Consider the following 20,261-nt stretch of genomic DNA (forward strand, 5'->3'; position numbering starts at 1 on the left):
TAATATCTCAAGCTTATTTTGTTTATTCATATTAATAATAACTCAAGGTTATTTTGGTTATTCATATTAATAAGAACTCAAGGTTATTTTGTTTATTCATATTAATAATAACTCAAGGTTATTTTGTTTATTCAAATTAATAATAACGTTATTTTGTTTATTTATATTAATAATAACTCAAGGTTGTTTTGTTTATTCATGTTCATAATAATCCCAGATTGATTTGTTTATTGATGTAAGTAATAACCTCAAGGTTATTTTGTTTATTCATATTAATAATAACTCAAGGTTATTTTGTTTATTCATATTAATAATAACTCAAGGTTATTTTGTTTATTCATATAAATAATAATCCCAAGGTTATTTTGTTTATTCATATTAATAATAACCTCAAGGTTGTTTTGTTTATTCATATTAATAATAACTCAAGGTTATTTTGTTTCTTCATATTAATAATAACTCAAGGTTATTTTGTTTATTCATATTAATAATAACTCAAGGTTATTTTGTTTATTCATATTAATAATAACTCAAGGTTATTTTGTTTATTCAAATTAATAATAACTCAAGGTTATTTTGTTTATTCATATTAATAATAACTCAAGGTTATTTTGTTTATTCAAATTAATAAGAACTCAAGGTTATTTTGTTTATTCATATTAATAATAACTCAAGGTTATTTTGTTTATTCATAAAAATAATATCCCAAGGTTATTTTGTTTATTAATATTAATAATAAGTCAAGGTTGTTTTGTTTATTCATATTAATAATAACTCAAGGTTATTTTGTTTATTCATATTAATAATAACTCACGGTTATTTTGTTTATTCAAATTAATAATAACTCAAGGTTATTTTGTTTATTTATATTAATAATAACTCAAGGTTATTTTGGTTATTCATATTAATAATAACTCAAGGTTATTTTGTTTATTCATATTGATAATAACTCAAGGTTATTTTGTTTATTCAAATTAATAATAACGTTATTTTGTTTATTTATATTAATAATAACTCAAGGTTGTTTTGTTTATTCATGTTCATAATAATCCCAGATTGATTTGTTTATTGATGTCAGTAATAACCTCAAGGTTATTTTGTTTGTTCATATTAATAATAACTCAATGTTATTTTGTTTTTTCATATTAATAATATCCCAAGGTTATTTTGTTTATTCATATTTATAATAACTCAAGGTTGTTTTGTTTATTCATATTAATAATAACTCAAGGTTATTTTGTTTCTTCATATTAATAATAACTCAAGGTTATTTTGTTTATTCATATTAATAATAACTCAAGGTTATTTTGTTTATTCATATTAATAATAACTCAAGGTTATTTTGTTTATTCAAATTAATAAGAACTCAAGGTTATTTTGTTTATTCATATTAATAATCACTCAAGGTTATTTTGTTTATTCATATTAATAATAACTCAAGGTTATTTTGTTTATTCAAATTAATAATAACTCAAGGTTATTTTGTTTTTTATATTAATAATAACTAAAGGTTGTTTTGTTTATTCATGTTCATAATAATCCCAGATTGATTTGTTTATTGATGTCAGTAATAACCTCAAGATTATTTTGTTTATTCTTGTTAATAATAACCTAAGGTGTTTTTGTTTATTCTTCTCAATAATACCCCAATGTTTTTTCGATTTATTCATGTTAATAATAACCGAAGGTTATTTTGTTTATCTGTGTTAATAATAACCCCAGGTTATTTTGTTTATTCACGAGCAAATACCTCCCGTCGCTTCGCTGATGCGAATACTGAGAGGGGGAAAAAGAGGGGGGAGAGTGAGAGGGTGGAGTAGAGAAACAGAGGGGAGAGTGAGGAGGTGGAGGGGAGCAAGGAGGGTGGGAGAGTGAGGAGGGAGGGAGAGTGAGAAGGGGTGGGGGAAGGGAAGGCAGCGAGAGGTGAGAGGAAGGGAAGGCAGATGTGCGGTTGAGCATTAATTACGATTCATACTGCATCATCAAAATGATTTTGCATCGAATAACAGTGAAGCTGGAAACAAAATAATGTCTGAAATCCATTTTCTACTAGTAATACTATAAATACCTCCCAGAGACAAACATCACCCAGACTCGTCGAAAGACAAACTCCCTTCAAGATACAAACACCCCCCGGACGTGTTCGGAGAAAAACACCAGCCGGACGCGTCTGGAGCCAAGCTGTCTGGAGACAAACACCGTTCGGACATGTCCTGAGACAAACTCCTGTCTAGACATGTCCGGAGAGAGAGAGAGAGATGTGTGGGAGGGTGCTGCTCTGTATTAGGCGAGGGTGGAATGAGGATGGAACAGAGAGAGAGAGGGGGGGGAGAGAGATGGTGGGGGAAGGGTAGTGAGCAGAGAGAAAAGGTTATGCTTTCACTCGACACACACACACACACACACACACACACACACACACACACACACACACACACACACACACACACACACACACACACACACACACACTCAGTATTCGTGCTTAGCTGACATCAGCAATTCTTCAGGAGATTGGAGTCATTGTGATTACCGACTACAGTACATACTGTATACAACTCAAAAACCTTGAGTAGCTTTCACCCTTGTTTTGGGTAAATTTCAACAAACACACTAAAAACGACGTTGCATTATGTACGTTTCAGGGAGATGTGCATAAACATTAATCTTTATAAACTGCTGCCAATCATCATGTGACAGGTGGAAAAAAAATTGGCTCTGTAATTTAGAAAACGCGTTAATACCGCAAAAGGCTTGGAAATTGAGTGTTAATCAAATATATTTTGCTTTGAAGCTCATAAAGAGAAACAACATAACCTTTGTAAATTATGCACCTCCACCTTGTAGCACCTGCCGACTGTACATCCCGATCGGGACACGAACTGTACCACTATCGACTGGAGTGTGCTCGGCAAGTGCCTTAAACACTCAAGCAAGCACTCCAATTAAATGGTTGATAAGGAACGACTGGCCATACTGTGGCTGCATACCATATAGGGTCCCTTTAACTATAAAGCTGGTCTTCACCGAGCCTGCAGAAGTTAAAGAAATAAAATGAATTCTTTCAAATAATGACTTTATCCACAAAAGAGTTGCTGTTTAATGTAGAACAACCCTGGAGACATCACAAAGTTAAATCGCCCATGAAATAAACATTGCAGATCGTCCGCCACGTTGCCTGCTCGTCTGTGCACGCGTCTTGTGGTACATCGGTTCACGGGCCACACAAACATTATAACTTTATTATAAAACAAGCAAAAGTACCCTTCCCCTGTGCCGGGAAATGTGATTGGGCATTTGAAGTCCCATCACTCCCAACATCCTTCCTTCCCACTTCTCACTGACTTTAAAGGCTTGTTCTGGACCTGCTTATGAGATCGAAAGGCTTGTTCTGACCGTCTCTTATGGATTGGCCTGATGGGATACTTCTTCGGGCATGATGTCAAGTCTGTTTGTGAGCTCTAATCGAAGCATCTGAGTGAGTCATTTGTCTACGTATAGTGTTTTGGGCATGTTCTTGCATTGTAATGCAATGTCGACATGTCTGCATTCGTTCTTTAGCAGCAGAATTTTCTCGGGATCTGTACCCGTTATTTTCTCGACGCGTTCTTTTTCTTGCTCTCTCACATTCTCGTTCAGCTGCTGTCTCTGCCGCATTTGCTCTTCTGGCTTGCATATGTTGCCGAGCTTGCTCTCTCTTTTCATCATCAGTTTTCATCCCTTTCAGTGGCATGATTGGACAGAGAAGAGGAAGAAGATTGAGGAGGAGGAAGAAGGAAGAGTGGTTAAAGTACTGTATTAGAAAGTCATAAAGCTGTCGGTGCGGCAATATTTTCCATGGCTAATAGTTTCTTTATGTGTGTTCGAACGGAATACATAACCATGCCAATGGTTTTTTTTTCAACCAATTAAATTTATCATTACCTTTCCAACAGTAGATAATCGGGTGAAGGTAGAGGGCAGGGGTTGGAGTTCAAAACCGCAGTTTTTTTGGGAGCGAAATACATTGCCAGTAAAAGAAGAAGAAAAAGATGACGTGGTGCGCGGACGGACAGAGACACTCCGCTGGGACCTGTATAGATCACTTGGCATGATCACGTGACATGGACGGCGGTCTTCCGCACTTGTGACACGACTTTAATTATCAATAAACAATTAATATCAATAAACACTAAGCGATACTCACCATTCGCAGCCACGCTCCCAGCACGTCAACAGGACTCCTGCACCCCTCCAAACGGGTTTCGAGCCTACATTCGCACCAACAGCAAAACGACCTCCATTTTGTCAATTTGGCTCACCCACTATCTGACTTTACTCTGACCCCGGGGTCCCTTGGGTGGGGATCACTCCTCCCCCCAATCACTCATCACACCATGCATACCACATTCGCTCCATTCACACAGGCCCGGTGGCCCTCACTTGCTCAACATGTTTGTTTCTCAACTCGCATCACATCGCTGAACACTGCCATTCCACTAACCGAATCCCCTAGCTCACTTGTGCTTCCTCGTCATCCCTTACAATACAGCACATCCTTTTAACACTATGTAGCTAAGCTACGTCCCCACTACAGATTCAATGTCTGCCCGTGTCTCCAAAATCCATGGTTCCCATTCTCTAAATCTAAACTAAAATCCCTCAAACTAATCCATTCCACGGACCCCATGAGGACCTGTCCCTGCCCCATGAAGCCGGTCTCATTATACTAACCCATCCCCCTAACTAGTTGTCCTGTGCCCTGAGCAAGGGGGTTTCCTACCCCCTGCCCAGGGCCCGTGTACTCGCAGCAAGGCTCTGCGAGCCTTGCGCCTCTGCGGGAGCGGTAGTTCCAACTCCGGCAAGACAACTATGAGGGCGTAAGGTCGCCCTTGTAGGGTCTCAGGTGGTCTGCATGGACGATCCGGGGGAGGGCTCGTGGTCCCATTTTAATTTTAAGGACCACGTCACTGATTTGCGCCAGGGCGACCCCCGGGCCCTGCCAGGGCGAGGTGAGTTTTGGGCATCTGCCCTTCTTCCTCCGGGGGTTGAAGAACCAAATCTTCGCCCCTGGTGGGTACTCACTCACCTGGCTCTGGTGGTCGTACCTGCGCTTCATCTTTATACCTGCCTGTTGGAGCTGGCGGCGAGCGAAGGCATGGACTTTTTCCATGCCTTCCTCCAACTGACGGGCATAGCCCTCCCCTGGGGGTCTGTCGGGACGCTCAGGCGTTGGACCGCACAGCAAATCGACGGGGGCTCGCAGCTCCCGTCCATACATGAGCAGCGCCGGACTACAGGCGGTGGCCCCATGTTGGGACACGCGATAGGCCATCAGGAGATATGGGAGATGTTCGTCTCAGTCCTCCTGATTATCGGCGGTAAAGAGGGCCAATTGTTGGATAAGGGTCCTATTGAACCTCTCCACCATACCGTCAGACTGTGGTCTCAGGGGTGTTGTTCAGGTTTTGCAAATTGCCAGGAGCCTACACACTTCTTTTAGCAATTCGCTTTCAAAATTTTGCCCCTGGTCAGTGTGCAGCTCCTCCGGAATCCCATGCCGACATACAAATCCTTCTACGAAGGCCCTTGCCACGACCCCGGCTCCCTGGTTAGGAAGGGCAAAGGCCTCCGGCCATTTGGTAAAATAGTCCATCATCACGAGGATGTATCGATTACCTTGGCAAGTGGGGAGCAGTGGTCCCAAAATGTCCATGGCCACTCGCTCAAGGGGGGCCCCAACCTGATGTAGTTGGAGTGGGGCCCTCATCCTCCATGCCGGTCCCTTTTTGGCAGTACAGGCGTCGCATGCTCGACACCAGTCCTGTACATCGCGCCCCATGTTAACCCAATAGAACCGCCGGCGGACCCGAGATTTTGTTTTGGTCCTGCCCAAATGGCCGCTGGCGTGGGTACCGTGCATCTGTTTCAAAATTTGGGTCTTAAACCCATCAGGGATTAACACCAGCTAAGAAGTCCTCTCTGAGGGAATCTCCACCCATTTACGATACAAGATGTTGTCCCTCATTTCTAGGGTCTTCCACTGAGCCCAGTACGCCTTTGTTCGCACCCCGAATGGGGTGATCTCCTCCCCACTGGGCCTCTTGTTTTCCTGGACCCACTTGTACACGGACCTTATCACGGGGTCTTCCCGCTGGGCCGTGCTCCATGCCAAACTGCCAAATTCCTCCCCTCCGGTTAGTGGCAAAGTTGGGCCTACCACACGGGCTGGGAGTTTCTGGGAGGTGTCCGCCAATTGGTCCCTCTCCTCATACCTCGTGAAATTGTTCTCCCCACTGTGTATATATATATATACATACATATATATGTATATATATATATATATATGTATATATATATATATGTATATATATATATATATATATATATATATATATGTGTATATATATATACATATATATATATATATGTATATATATATATATATATATATGTATGTGTATGTATATATATATGTTTATATGTATATATATATATATATATATATTTATATATATATATATATATATATATATATATATATGCCCGTTTTTCATCAGATTTCCTTTGATTCCCTGTAGAGCACCTCGCGAAACCTCCGAATATGGACACAGATCTGGCATACGTTATGGATAAGCAGTCCCTATGGGGGACAGGGTTTGATGTCAAGCAGTGAATACTGCATTAAATCCTTTCGCTCAATGAAGCTGGTTAGTTTTGGTACATTCCTACAACTTTTGTTCACTTAATATAATTCTCCAAATAGAAGAAAATGATGTTTAATGCTTTGGAAATTTCACATTTTCCTGTGTATATATGCAGCAGAAGGGACCATAGCCTTGCCTGCTTAAAGTAAATAGGTCTATCGGCTTAGTTATAAGACTCGTTATTTCTTTGAATTATCAAATTTCACTCCAGATTTCGACACTTATTTAGTCCGGACGATATCCGATCCTCAAAACCAAAATCATATTTTGATGATATCCTTTAATTGGTCTGTAAGAGTAGATCGTGGAAAATCGTCTCATATAATGGATTAAATTGCTCCAAGTTCCTAATTTGAAAAGTATAGTACTCACAAAAGTGATGTATGTACAGTGATTCATAGCTATGATGAACAGGCATTCAATATGAGTGAAAAAAGTGGAAAAAAAACTTTATCGTTAAGAAATCATTGCGGCCTGTTCCAAGTCAAGGCATGGTCGAGCAGGCCAAAAAACATGGCAGCTTCAGACCCGAGCGAGGTTACCTCGGATATGTATTAAGACCCCAGAGAGCGATTTACTGAGGATGCACCTGATAAAGGATAATTAAATAAGGACATTAATTATCTTCAAAAGGGGTGTTTTAATTAACCTAAACACCCAATTTTCGCTCATGCATTTCCTTGGAGTTTTCTTAGAATGTATACAAAGTTTCAGGCTGCTAGGCTGTTTTTGTTTTGGAGTTATGGAGGAGACTGACACACACACACACACACACACACACACACACACACACACACACACACACACACACACACACACACACACACACACACACACACACACTGACTTTTATTAGTGTAGAAGTTAATAATAACCCCAGGTTAATTTGTATATTCATGTTAATAATAACCCCAGGTTATTTTGTTTATTCTTGTTAACAATAACCCCAGGTTAATTTGTTTATTCATGTTAACAATAACCCCAGGTTAATTTGTTTATTCATGTTAATAATGACCCCAGGTTAATTTGTTTATTCTTGTTAATAATAACCCCAGGTTATTTTGTTTATTCATGTTAACAATGACCCCAGGTTATTTTGTTTATTCTTGTTAATAATAACCCCAGGTTAATTTGTATATTCATCTTAATAATAATCCCAGGTTAATTTGTATATTCATGTTAATAATAACCCCAGGTTAATTTGTATATTCATGGTAACAATAACCCCAGGTTAATTTGTTTATTCATGTTAACATTAACCCCAGGTTAATTTGTATATTCATGTTAATAATAACCCAAGGTGATTTTGTTTATTCTTGTTAACAATAACCCCAGGTTAATTTGGATATTCATGTTAACAATAACCCCAGGTTAATTTGGATATTCATGTTTATAATAACCCAAATTGATTTTGTTTATTCTTGTTAATAATAACCCCAGGTTAATTTGTTTATTCATGTTAACAATAACCCCAGGTTAATTTGTATATTCATGTTAATAATAAACCAAGGTGATTTTGTTTATTCTTGTTAACAATAACCCCAGGTTAATTTGTTTATTCATGTTAATAATAACCCAAGGTGATTTTGTTTATTCTTGTTAATAATAACCCCAGGTTAATTTGTTTATTCATGTTAATAATAACCCCGGGTTAATTTGTATTTCATGATAACAATAACCCCAGGTTAATTTGTATATTCATGTTAATAATAACCCAAGGTGATTTTGTTTATTCTTGTTAATAATAACCCCAGGTTAATTTGTTTATTCATGTTAATAATAACCCCAGGTTAATTTGTTTATTCATGTTAACAATAACCCCAGGTTAATTTGTATATTCATGTTAATAATAACCAAGCCTGGTGTTGGCTTAGTGGTTAGGGTGGTGGCTTGGGATCCCAGGGTCCTGAGTTCAAGCCCCGTTGGCTGCTGAATTAACACCAGGGGGTTGACTCAGCCTGTCATCCTTCCGAGGTCGGCGAAATGAGTACCAGTGTACTGGTCCCGGTGTATGCCCCGGTTAGAATAGGTGTACCATATCCCTGTGTGTCGTAAGAGGCGACCAGGGTTGGTGTCAGGAAGGGCATCTGGCCATAAAACATTGCCTCAAGAAAAAGCCAACCCCTGCACAGCAGGGAAAAATGGCTGTAAAAACGGTCATATATGTTAATAATAACCCAAGGTGATTTTGTTTATTCTTGTTAATAATAACCCCAGGTTAATTTGTTTATTCATGTTAATAATAACCCCAGGTTAATTTGTATTTCATGCATCTATTGAATATGCTTGTTGCTTTGTAATCAATTTTGCAAACCGCAATTCTGTGTGTGCTTCTCACAGGGCAGCAGCACTCCAGTGAACAACAGAACCTGGAAATGTCACAGAAACTTTCCTTCATGCTTTTACAGCTCATTCAGACAAACATGGAAAACTCATTCATCAAATTGTTATGGTACTCTGACATTTATATATTTTAATCAATTATTACTGCAGTTCAAATGCCACATTTTCACTCATAATTCATTCTGGCATTTGCATCTCATCTACCAACCACTCCTCAGCTTATTTACTCATTCAGTGATAGCTGATCCACTGTTCATACACCAATTTACTGTGAAGTTTTACATCATTCATTTAGTTTTTCTTAAGCTCGCTCATTTGTGGGTTGATATTTGTCCATCGTTTGACATGTGTGCAAAATTACGATATTTTTAACTCCCTGGCAAGGGCATCATGTTAAAAACCCGACTTCACCATCATTCCTACCCAATGGTGTCATTTTTTATTTATTAATAACAATGTCTTTGTTAATTGTAGTTAATAGTGTTCAATGCTAATGTGTTCAGTCTATGATATCATGTAATTAATGCTATTATACAAAGTGGTATGGAATATTATGCTTATAATCTCATTCTGAATAAAAATATCCGAAATGGAATTTGTGTTCACTTTTGTGTTTATAATTTGGAGAATTGAAGCAGAACCACTTCCTGTTTGTGTATTAGCTAGGTAATGTGGGAGGGGGGGTGGGGGTTGAGGGAGATACGCTTTAGTGAAAGCGTCAACAAGTAGTTTGGAATTGAAAAACATTTAATATATGAAGAGGGTGGATACAAAGTGCATTTGGCAGAAATATTGAATATTTGAGGGTTTACATGCCTGGTGTTGCCTGAATGGTTAGGGTGGTGAGCTTGGGATCCTAGGATCCTGAGTTCAAATCCTACTTGGCTGTTGAATTAATACCAGGTGGGATTGACTCTGCCTGTGTCATCCTTCAGAAATCGGCAAAAATGAGTGCCAGCTTGCAGGTATCCTATGTTGGAGTGGTGACCCATCCAGGATTGTGTCCAATAGCCAAGGAGACTGCTTCAGCAGCACCAACACTCTGTATAGAGTATGGTCCCAATGGATGGAATGGAGGGTGTTCAGAAGGAAAAGCAATGGACTAATAGGAGTTAGGACAAACGAATCAGAGCTTTAGTTTAATCAATAAAACACATCAATGTGTTTTAGAGGAAATCTGAATCTTTCAGATAAAAATGCACTCGTTTCCCCCCCTTATGGGCCATCAATTTATTACATATGCAAGCGGTGGAACACGTACACAACACCGGTCCACACTCCATCCATCCATCCATTGGAACCATACTCTGTACAGAGTGTCGGTGCTGCCGAAGCAGTTTCCTTGGCTATTGGGTACAATCCTGGACGGTCGCCACTCCGACGCAGGATACTCGAATGACTCGATATGGGAATGGATGATACCCAGCAAGCTGGTACTCAATTGACTGACCTCAGAAGGATGACAGGCTGAGTCAACCCCCTGGTGAAGTAATTCAGCGGGCAACGAGGCTTGAACTCAGGACCCTTGGATCCCATGACGCCACCCTAACCCTTGAGCCAACACCAGGCTACGGTCCACACTCGTTGACCCTTTATGGCCTCAGACAAACTTGGAATGGACATGAAAATGTCTAATAAAGCAGCACCACAAAGGATGCCCATAATTACCGAATAGGAAAAGGTACGTTCACATAAAAGCAGTTTTTGATGTGTTCAGAAATTTCGAAATCATGCAATATTTCGAACAAAATGCAATAATCATATTAATCCCATCAAAACTTTTTAATGGTTTGTTTGTTTTTAAAGTGAACGGTTTACTGAGATTAATACAGAACATATGATACAGGACAGATGTGGAATATATTTCATGTAAGTCCCAAATTTCTCGTTCATTTACACCAACATTGTAAAACAGTGTAATCAGAGTAAAACTAATGCGTTACTGGCTTCAAAATATTCAATAAATACTGATGTGGTAACTTGCTGCATATAATCTTGCTTACTGATCCCGTGAGTCACGACTTTGTCTTTTTGTTGTAAAAATAAATAACAACGAACTGACCTTTGTGATCCACTCAGGGAGTTAATTTAAGCATGTATGTGGAGACGTGGTGGCTGTTGCTGTGCCAGAACTTTATTGCTCTCACCTTTGAGATGGGTGTGTTTCACCACAAGGAAAGACTTGTTACCTGGACAAGGAGGTGGTACGCCTGGTCGGCTCCCTCGGTAAGCTTAACCTGAACCATTTTAGGAAGAACACAGTTTTGTAGATTGAGGATATTTCTTGTCTTAATATTCGTTAGTGGAAAAATTCATTAGTTTAGGTTTGCTTTGATGTGCAGAAATATAATTAAATATTGAAAGGTAAAGTGGTCTGTACTTGTACTGTATGACATTGAGAACTTACTTTGTGATGTATAAACTGGAGGACTAACATATCACTTAATCATGAACAGAAACCACTGTAAAATAAATGTAAATGTTTTATGCTCAAAACTCCAGCGGTGTGGACCATTCGGCTGGTTCTGGTTTTTTAATCATAACCATCGTATACTTGTGACATTTTACGGCGCCATTTTAAATCATCTTAACCATCGAATACTCAGTTACTTATGAACAGTTGTTCACTGTTGAGTGACCATTCTGCTTGTCGGTGTTTCTGCTCTAGAGTACTCTTTGTAATGGCCTCAGTGCCAAACCCTGTCCACCTGATCTGCCGCATTGCTCGTGGTCTCAGAGAGTGGTTATCTGTTTGACCAGAGGAGTCCATTAAAGCCCCTGTTGCAAAACGTGATGGACGATCCACGATTTATTGACGAGCAGTCTCGACCATCCATTCCAAGGTCTCATTCATGAATGTGATTTCCTTTCGTCACAATGATACTCTACATTTACTTTTTGCCCTGACATCCCTTGAGCTCTCGTCATTATTTCTATCATCGCAATCACTGTCTCCAAAAGGACCACCTGGCAAATCCTCCCACCTACTTTCTTAATAATCCTATTGAAGAAGTTCAGTCACTCAAACGTTTGGTCCTCAAGATCAGCCATGATCTTTCTTGGTCAAATACACCTCTAAGTTGGCCTCCAAACGAAGTCGCTGACTGTGCATCCTCCGTCATGTAAAGTACTTCCTTGTTGCACCTGAACTCTTATCAACCTACACGGTCTTCATCCACAGCTTTATGGAGCACTGCTCTCTCCTTTGGGCTGGCTCCGCTGCCTCACATCTTGCTCAGCTTGATGCCGTTGAAACCGATGCATTTTTTTTGCATACATTGTCGAGGCTCGTATGAGAGCTAACACACAATGCACAACAAGAGGGACAGGAGACAAAAGGGGCAGGAGAGGGAAGGACAAAACAGTGGGGAACAGAGACATTAGGAGATCTGTGGAAGGGAGAGAGATGGGGTGGGGAACATGGGGAGGTGGGGTTGGCTGGATTAACGGGGGTAGAAAAGATTGTGGTCTTGGATGAGGGAAGATAAGAGGTGGTGGAGAACGGCTGTTTTTAAGGCCTGGAGGGAAGAATGGGATTGAAGAGAATGTGGGATTTTGTTCCAAAGTTGTGAAAACAGAGGAATGCAAGAGTGAGTGAGCAGTGATTCGTGATTTAGGTAGTTTTACCAGAAGGGGGTTGCTGGCGGACCTTGTGTGCCGAACGGAAAAATGGGGGGGGGACATATCGCAGGCAGAGCAGGGGGAGGCGAGAGCAGAGAGGAGATGGTAGAAGACAGAAAGACCGCCGACCTGACTGGTCCCTTCAGAGTGGTCCCTTCAGAGACCATTCCAAATGGTCCCTTCAGAGAGACATAGTGAGAGTGTGAGATTTGTCAGGATTGAAAGACATGTTCCACGTGTTGGACCAGTTTGTGGTTTTATCCAGATCTGCAGAGAGAAAAGAAGCTGCTGCTTGCCGGTCTGAGGGATGACAGATGTATGGCAGAGTGTGGAGTCATCAGCAAAGAGATAAATAGGATTATTCCAGATAGTCGGAGAGATCATTGATGAAAACCAGAAAAAGAACAGGGCCCAGAACGCTTCCTTGAGGAACTCCAGCCTGGACAGGAAGAGGGAATGAGAGAACTCCATTTCAGGCCACACGTTGGCTGCGGCAGGAGAGGAAGTCGACGAGTCATGAGTGGAGATGGCCTTGGATACCAAAGGAAAAGAGTTTGGTGAGCAGGGCAGGGTGCCAGACCGTGTCAAAAGCATGCGATATGTCAAGGGATATGGCCCTGATTTCATGTCTGGCATTGAGTACCTCCATCCATTGTTGGGAGTGCAGAAGCAGCAAATCCAGGGTTAAGCAAATCAAGCCATTGGAGAAGAGGATGGATTTGATGCCTGAAGCGATGATGGATTCCATAACCTTGCTGATGATTGGGAGAAGGGTAATTGGTCTGTAGTTGCAGGGAGCTGTTTTTGCACCATTTTTATGCAGGGCAGTAATGTTTTCTAATTTCCAAGCAGATGGCAGATGACCTTGAGCAAATGAGAGGGTGAATAGAACATATAGAGGGTGAGCAAGAGCAGAAGAGCAGGTTTTTCGGATACGTGGGCTAATGCCGTCTGGACCGGTTGCAGAATCTGAGTTAACGTTTGACAGCAAGCTCTCCACTTTGTCAGAAGAAAAGGACACAGAGTCCAGGGACAGCTCGGTGCGACTGGGTAAGATGGGTACAGAAAGCGATGGGTTTCGGACACAAGATTTCGATGCAAACACCGAGTTTAGGCATTCAGCCTTTTCACGTGTGGTATCAGCAGTGTGGCCATTTGAGGTCATGGAGGAGATGGAGGGGGAACATACACCAGAAACAGATTTGATTAGACTCCACTCCATCCTCCACCAGGTTTTGGAGGAGGGAGAGAGGTTTGAGAGTTCAGACTTGAGATGAGAAAGATGTTTTCTGGCTCTCCTGAGGGTAGATACACACTTGTTCCGAGCTTTATGGAAGGAACTGAGATTACCCTCAGTTGGGTTTGCTTTCCATGAGGCAAATGCAAGTTGTTTCAGGCCAACTTCCTCACCACAAGCTTCAGTGAACCATGGGCGGTAGGAAGGGTAGGACAACTGAAGACGAGAGGGGATAAATCTGTGCATGAGAGAGAGAGAGTAAGTTTCTTTGAAAGAATTCCCAGGACGAGGTGATGTTGGAGAAAGTAGCGATGGGAGACCAGTCTAGAAATTTGATGGTTGCTTGGAGACTCTGCCAGTCGACCTGAGTGAAATGCCAGACTCGACGGCGCTGAGGTGGTTCTCTGATAACAGCCAGAGAGATGTCCACTTTCACAAGAACGTGATCAGAAGAACCGATTGGAGCGGAGGAAGAACAACAGATATTTTCAGGGAAATTTGTCAAAATCAGATGCAGAAGATATGGAGTACTGTTAAGATCATTGGAATGTCCTGCAATAAAGTTGTGTCTATGGGCCAATCACTTCACCATCCCAGACAGGTCGATGGTTTCTCTTTCTTCTACCACCTCCTTTCTGGTCTTGCACCATCTGTTCTTTCCGTGCTTTGACGCCCGCGGCCCCACCCCTCAGGTTTCTGCAGGGCACACACCATCCACCATCAACCCCCTTTTGGAGAAACTACCTAAATCCAGGATCACTGCTCACCTCCACTCATTCGTTCCTCTTTTTCCTGCCCGTGGAACCAACTTGGATTTTCTCTTCCATCTCATTCTTCCCTCCAGGTCTTCAAGACAGCTATTCACCACCATCGCAGATCATCCCCAATCAAAAACCATGACCTTTTCTATCCTCGTTAAACACACCCCAATCCCTTCTTCTAAATTTCCATTTTTGACTTCCGAGAGTTTCCTTCTCTATCCACATTGTCCCTCACGCCCCCCCCCCATGCATTCTCTCCTACCCCCACCCCCCATTCCAACACCCATTGTTTCCCAAAGTCTCCCTCCATATTGGCCTTCAACTCTGCTGTTGGTGTTTCCTCTCTCTCTCTCTCTCTCTCTCTCTCTCTCTCTCTCTCTCTCTCTCTCTCTCTCTCTCTCTCTCTCTCTCTCTCTCTCTCTCTCTCTCTCTCTGTCTCTGTCTCTGTCTCTGTCTCTGTCTCTCTGTCTCTCTCTGTCTCTCTCTGTCTCTCTCTGTCTCTCTCTGTCTCTCTCTCTCTCTCTCTCTCTCTCTCTCTCTCTCTCTCTCTCTCTCTCTCTCTCTCTCTCTCTCTCTCTCTCTCTCTGTCTCTCTCTCTGTCTCTGTCTCTGTCTCTCTCTCTCTCTCTCTCTCTCTCTCTCTCTCTCTCTCTCTCTCTCTCTCTCTCTCTCTCTCTCTCTCTCTCTCTGTCTCTCTCTCTCTCTCTCTCTCTCTCTCTCTCTCTCTCTCTCTGTCTCTCTCTCTCTCTCTCTCTCTCTCTCTCTCTCTCTCTCTCTCTCTCTCTCTGTCTCTCTCTCTCTCTCTCTCTCTCTCTCTCTCTCTCTCTCTCTCTCTCTCTCTCTCTCTCTCTCTCTCTCTGTCTCTCTCTCTGTCTCTCTCTCTCTCTCTCTCTCTCTCTCTCTCTCTCTCTCTCTCTCTCTCTCTCTCTCTCTCTCTCTCTCTCTCTCTCTCTCTCTCTCTCTCTCTCTCTCTCTCTCTCTCTCTCTCTCTCTCTCTCTCTCTCTCTCTCTCTCTCTCTCTCTCTCTCTCTCTCTCTCTCTCTCTCTCTCTCTCTCTCTCTCTCTCTCTGTCTCTCTCTCTCTCTCTCTCTCTCTCTCTCTCTCTCTCTCTCTCTCTCTCTCTCTCTCTCTCTCTCTCTCTCTCTCTCTCTCTCTCTCTCTCTCTCTCTCTCTCTCTCTCTCTCTCTCTCTCTCTCTCTCTCTCTCTCTCTCTCTCTCTCTCTCTCTCTCTCTCTCTCTCTCTCTCTCTCTCTCTCTCTCTCTCTCTCTCTCTCTCTCTCTCTCTCTCTCTCTCTCTCTCTCTCTCTCTCTCTCTCTCTCTCTCTCTCTCTCTCTCTCTCTCTCTCTCTCTCTCTCTCTCTCTCTCTCTCTCTCTCTCTCTCTCTCTCTCTCTCTCTCTCTCTCTCTCTCTCTCTCTCTCTCTCTCTCTCTCTCTCTCTCTCTCTCTCTCTCTCTCTCTCTCTCTCTCTCTCTCTCTCTCTCTCTCTCTCTCTCTCTGTCTCTCTCTCTCTCTCTCTCTCTCTCTCTCTCTCTCTCTCTCTCTCTCTCTCTCTCTCTCTCTCTCTCTCTCTCTCTCTCTCTCTCTCTCTCTCTCTCTCTCTCTCTCTGTCTCCCCCCCCCCCGTTCCTCGTGTTCTGTAACATCCTGTTCCATTCAGTGTGTACTAGCTTTTCCACGAGCCTCAACTATGTTTCCAAAAATGCATTTAGAACATTCCCGTTTGTACATTTACCACACAACAATATTTTTCTAATCGGTCAGGGTGATTTAACGAGGAGTCAATCACAAAGCATATATTGGCACCGCATATTAAGCAAGGAAGTAAATTCTAGTCCAGTACAGTATCGCTTTGTCAATATGCCACCATTTAATAATAAAAATGGTGGCAATAATTTCAGGACAACTTCCATTGTTACCCGACACGTACGAAGCGGAAAGCAAGGTTAAGCAATTGGATAACTTTATCTGTCTGTCTGCAAACGTCAGTTTATGATCGAGGAACTACTCGATGTCAATTGAATGTTGTATTTTGAACATGAACCAGAAAACAAACCTGTAGTTTAGCAGTACTCTGGCTTTGAATTTGTCCTGATCACACATGCGCAGAGAGGAGTGAGACGAGGTCTTTACTCTGTCCGCCTGTCTGGCAGTGAAACAAATTTGAAAATCATTCCAAACATGAAACTTACTGTTTTTAAGGACGTTATAAAGGACACAAACAACAGGTACAAAGAACGAATGTAATGTGTTGTTGTGTTGCCCCGGTCAGTTCTGCTTGAAAAGGTTTGCGGCATGGCGATAGCCGATCGATCTCCTGGGAGCAACCCAGAGATCCCTCACATCTATGATGATGTGCTCTTGTCGAAATGGAGCCAGAACCGTGCAGTCTTCCACAATGTGTATTCTTGTGTGCGGGGTGGCCTGGCAGAGGTTGCAGGTGTCGTCAGTGACGACTATTGTAATGTGTTAAATAAGGTGATGCAAAGCAACTTCTGAAAATCTTTATTTTATTTCGATTGAATTATCCACTTGAACACCTTGGAACACAAATCGCCTTCTTGGCACTTTCAAAACCCTTCCGTTTCGCAATACTTGTACAAAATATTACGGCATTATACATCATCTCGAGCGATCAAATTTGCTGCTCGCAGATCCCGCCCATGTCCTTGTTTCTCATTACTATGCAGGGTAAGGTGTTCTATGAAGAGGTGATGGTAATGAAGTAAATTCAATGACTTGGTAGCTGCATATTCAATTCTCATGTCTCTCCCTGCATTTTGTTTCTGATTTTGATCCCCTCACAGCTTTACTAACTTTGGTGCTGGGATTATAACTTCCACGATGAGTTTTGTTAACCCGTTCAGTAACTCTCCAAACAACCGATCTTCCAGCCTTGGTGAGACGAACTTGCTGAACAAGTAAGTTTTCTCTTTTGGAAGAAATTATGTCACATTCACTTCCTCATGTGAGAAGAGTTTACATTGTTTGGGGAAGTTGTCTTTTGGGATACTATTTTGCAATAGTGAGAATGATGAGGGAAAGAATGGGATTTATAAATGGGTTTTGGATGTGGAAATCAATGCGTGACGTCTTCTATGCTAATAAAAGGCAGTGTGTGTGTGTGTGTGTGTGTGTGTGTGTGTGTGTGTGTGTGTGTGTGTGTGTGTGTGTGTGTGTGTGTGTGTGTGTGTGTGTGTGTGTGTGTGTGTGTGTGTGTGTGTGTGTGTGTGTGTGAGTGTGCCTCCTCCATAACTCCAAAACCATAAAACCTAACAACCTGAAACATTGCATACATACTAAGAAAACTCCAAGGAAGTGCAAGAGTGGAAATTAGGTGTTTGGGTTAATTAAAACACTCCTTTTGAAGATAATTAACGGCATTATTTAATTATATCCTTCACGATCCTCGGCCACCTCGCTGTCTGGGGTCTTAAGGCGTTTCCTGGGTGACCTCGCCGGAGTCTGAAGCTGCCATGTTTTTTAGCCTGCTCAACCACGCTTTGACTTGGTACAGGCCGCAACAATTTCTTCACGAAAAAGTTTTTTTTTCTTCACTTTCCTCATTCATATTATCGAATGCCTGTTCATTATAGCGACGAATCGCTGGGTATATTGCAATGCTTATAAACGCCTGGAGACGCCAGCGTCCATGGCTTTATTTCATTTGCGCACATGAATAACTGAGAGAATCTGTTAAACTAAACAGATTTACAAAATGTAAGCTCCAGATTTGAAAGTATCAGCAGTTCCGACTCCCCCCAAAAGTGTTGATTTGTCCAACTCGGGCATTGCACGGGCGTTTCCGGGTGCATAGTTATGTCGACAGCAATTGGTAATCGCTTACCAAGCCAGGCGTTCCGTTGGAATGCTTGATTGAGTGATTAAGCCACTTACCGAGCTGTACAGTACAATCCGTGTCCTGATCGGGATGTACAGTTTTCAGTTACTACAAGGTGGAGGTACGTATACAGCACACACGAACGTGGTACATATGGGTAGATTTGGATCTGTATGGACTCTCCGTGGGTATGTGGACATGCCATGCCTATTACGGGTGCCGTGGTGGCAAAGTTTCATCTCATATCTTATGGAGGTTCTATCAGGTTTTCCTTTGTCCTCACACCTGTTTCTAAAGCATTTGGTTATTGGATTTGCTTTACAAAGGTTACATGTTTCTCTTTGTGAGTTTCAAAGGAAAATATATTTGATAACACCCAATTTCTGAGCCATTTGTCGTATTAACGTGTTTTCTAAATTACTGAGCTATTTTTTTTCCACTCATCACATGCAGCTGTTTATAAGGAATAATGTTTGTGATCATATCCCTGAATCGTCTGTATAAATGTAATGTTTTTCGGTGAAAACTACTCGAGGTGTCTGGGTTGTATACGATACGTACTGTGGTGGGTAATCACACTGACCCCAACCTGCCGATTCCTGAAAAATTGCTGATATCGGCCAAGCATGTATCTGTGTGTGTTTGTGTGTGTGAGTTGTTCACAAAGCACATTCTCTCTGATAACTCTCTCTCTCTCTCTCTCTCTCTCTCTCTCTCTCTCTCTCTCTCTCTCTCTCTCTCTCTCTCTCTCTCTCTATCTCTCTCTCTCTCTCTCTCTCTCTCTCTCTCTCTCTCTCTCTCTCTCTCTCTCTCTCTCTCTCTCTCTCTCTCTCTCTCTCTCTCTCTCTCTCTCTCTCTCTCTCTCTCTCTCTCTCTCTCTCTCTCTCTCTCTCTCTCTCTCTCTCTCTCTCTCTCTCTCTCTCTCTCTCTCTCTCTCTCTCTCTCTCTCTCTCTCTCTCTCTCTCTCTCTCTCTCTCTCTCTCTCTCTCTCTCTCTCTCTTTTTGTCCACCTGTCTCTGGATGTATCCGGGCGGTCGTTATGTCTAGACAGTGGTTATCTCCATATGTGTCTGGACAGTGGTTATGTCCGGGCAGGGTTTGTCTCCAGACATGTCTGGATGGTATTTATCTCCGGACGTGTCCGGGTGGTGTTTATGTTCAGACGGGAGTTTGTCTCAAGATGTGTCCAAGCGGTGTTTGTCTCCGGCCAGCTTGGCTCCGGATGCGTCCGGGCGGTGTTCAACTCTGGACGCGTCCAGACGGTAATTATCGCCCCACTGCACATCTGCCTTCCCTTCCTCTCACCTCACACTGTCTTCCCTTCCCCCACCCCTCCTCGTTCCCCGTTCCTCTTCTCTCCTCTCTCCTGGCTCTCTCCCCCACCTCTCTCTCTGCCTCTTTCCCCCTCTTTTTCTCCCCCCCCCTCTTCTTCTCCCTCCCCCCTTTAGTATTCCCATCAGCGAAGCAATGGGTGGTCAGGTCAGGTCAGGTATGGGAGCATGTGCCAGAACAGCGCGTCGCTGCGTCCACTTTCCGCCGGTACTCCAAGGGCCTCCATCTGGCCTTCCCCCAGGCAGATGCCAGGCCCATCCCCATCTCCTTGAGATGTTGGTCAACCTGCTGCAACCACAAGACATGTGGTCGGCCCATTGGCCTCCTCCACTCAGGAGACTCCCTCGCTGAGAGAATCTGGTGAGCAGGATCAGTGTCAGGAAAACGAGCCACATGTCCATACAGCCGCAACTGACGCTCACGGACCATGCAGGTAACAAATCT

General features: G+C 42.4%; 2 protein-coding genes across 6 annotated transcripts in view; both read left to right on the forward strand.

Moving 5' to 3' along the window:
* The window catches only part of LOC147025901 (transmembrane protein 216-like), a 55,329-nt gene extending 45,705 nt beyond the window's left edge, over positions 1–9,624 (forward strand). For all 4 annotated transcript variants that reach the window (XM_085883650.1, XM_085883653.1, XM_085883649.1 and 1 more), the window contains one exon: positions 9,027–9,624. In XM_085883650.1, coding sequence (XP_085739776.1) covers positions 9,027–9,045 — 19 coding nt within the window. In that variant the 3' untranslated portion in view covers positions 9,046–9,624. The remainder of the gene's footprint in view (positions 1–9,026) is intronic.
* A 1,472-nt stretch (positions 9,625–11,096) lies between these two features.
* The window catches only part of LOC147025902 (epidermal growth factor receptor kinase substrate 8-like), a 55,200-nt gene continuing 46,035 nt past the window's right edge, over positions 11,097–20,261 (forward strand). For both annotated transcript variants that reach the window (XM_085883613.1, XM_085883614.1), the window contains exons 1-2: positions 11,097–11,255; positions 17,452–17,565. In XM_085883613.1, the coding sequence (XP_085739739.1) occupies positions 11,128–11,255; positions 17,452–17,565 (242 nt within the window). In that variant the 5' untranslated portion in view covers positions 11,097–11,127. The remainder of the gene's footprint in view (positions 11,256–17,451; positions 17,566–20,261) is intronic.

The sequence above is a fragment of the Eptatretus burgeri genome, chromosome 5 (genome assembly GCF_056783735.1).
Source record: "Eptatretus burgeri isolate ZD-2024b chromosome 5, Ebu_testis_v1, whole genome shotgun sequence".
Taxonomy (NCBI): Eukaryota; Metazoa; Chordata; class Myxini; order Myxiniformes; family Myxinidae; genus Eptatretus; species Eptatretus burgeri.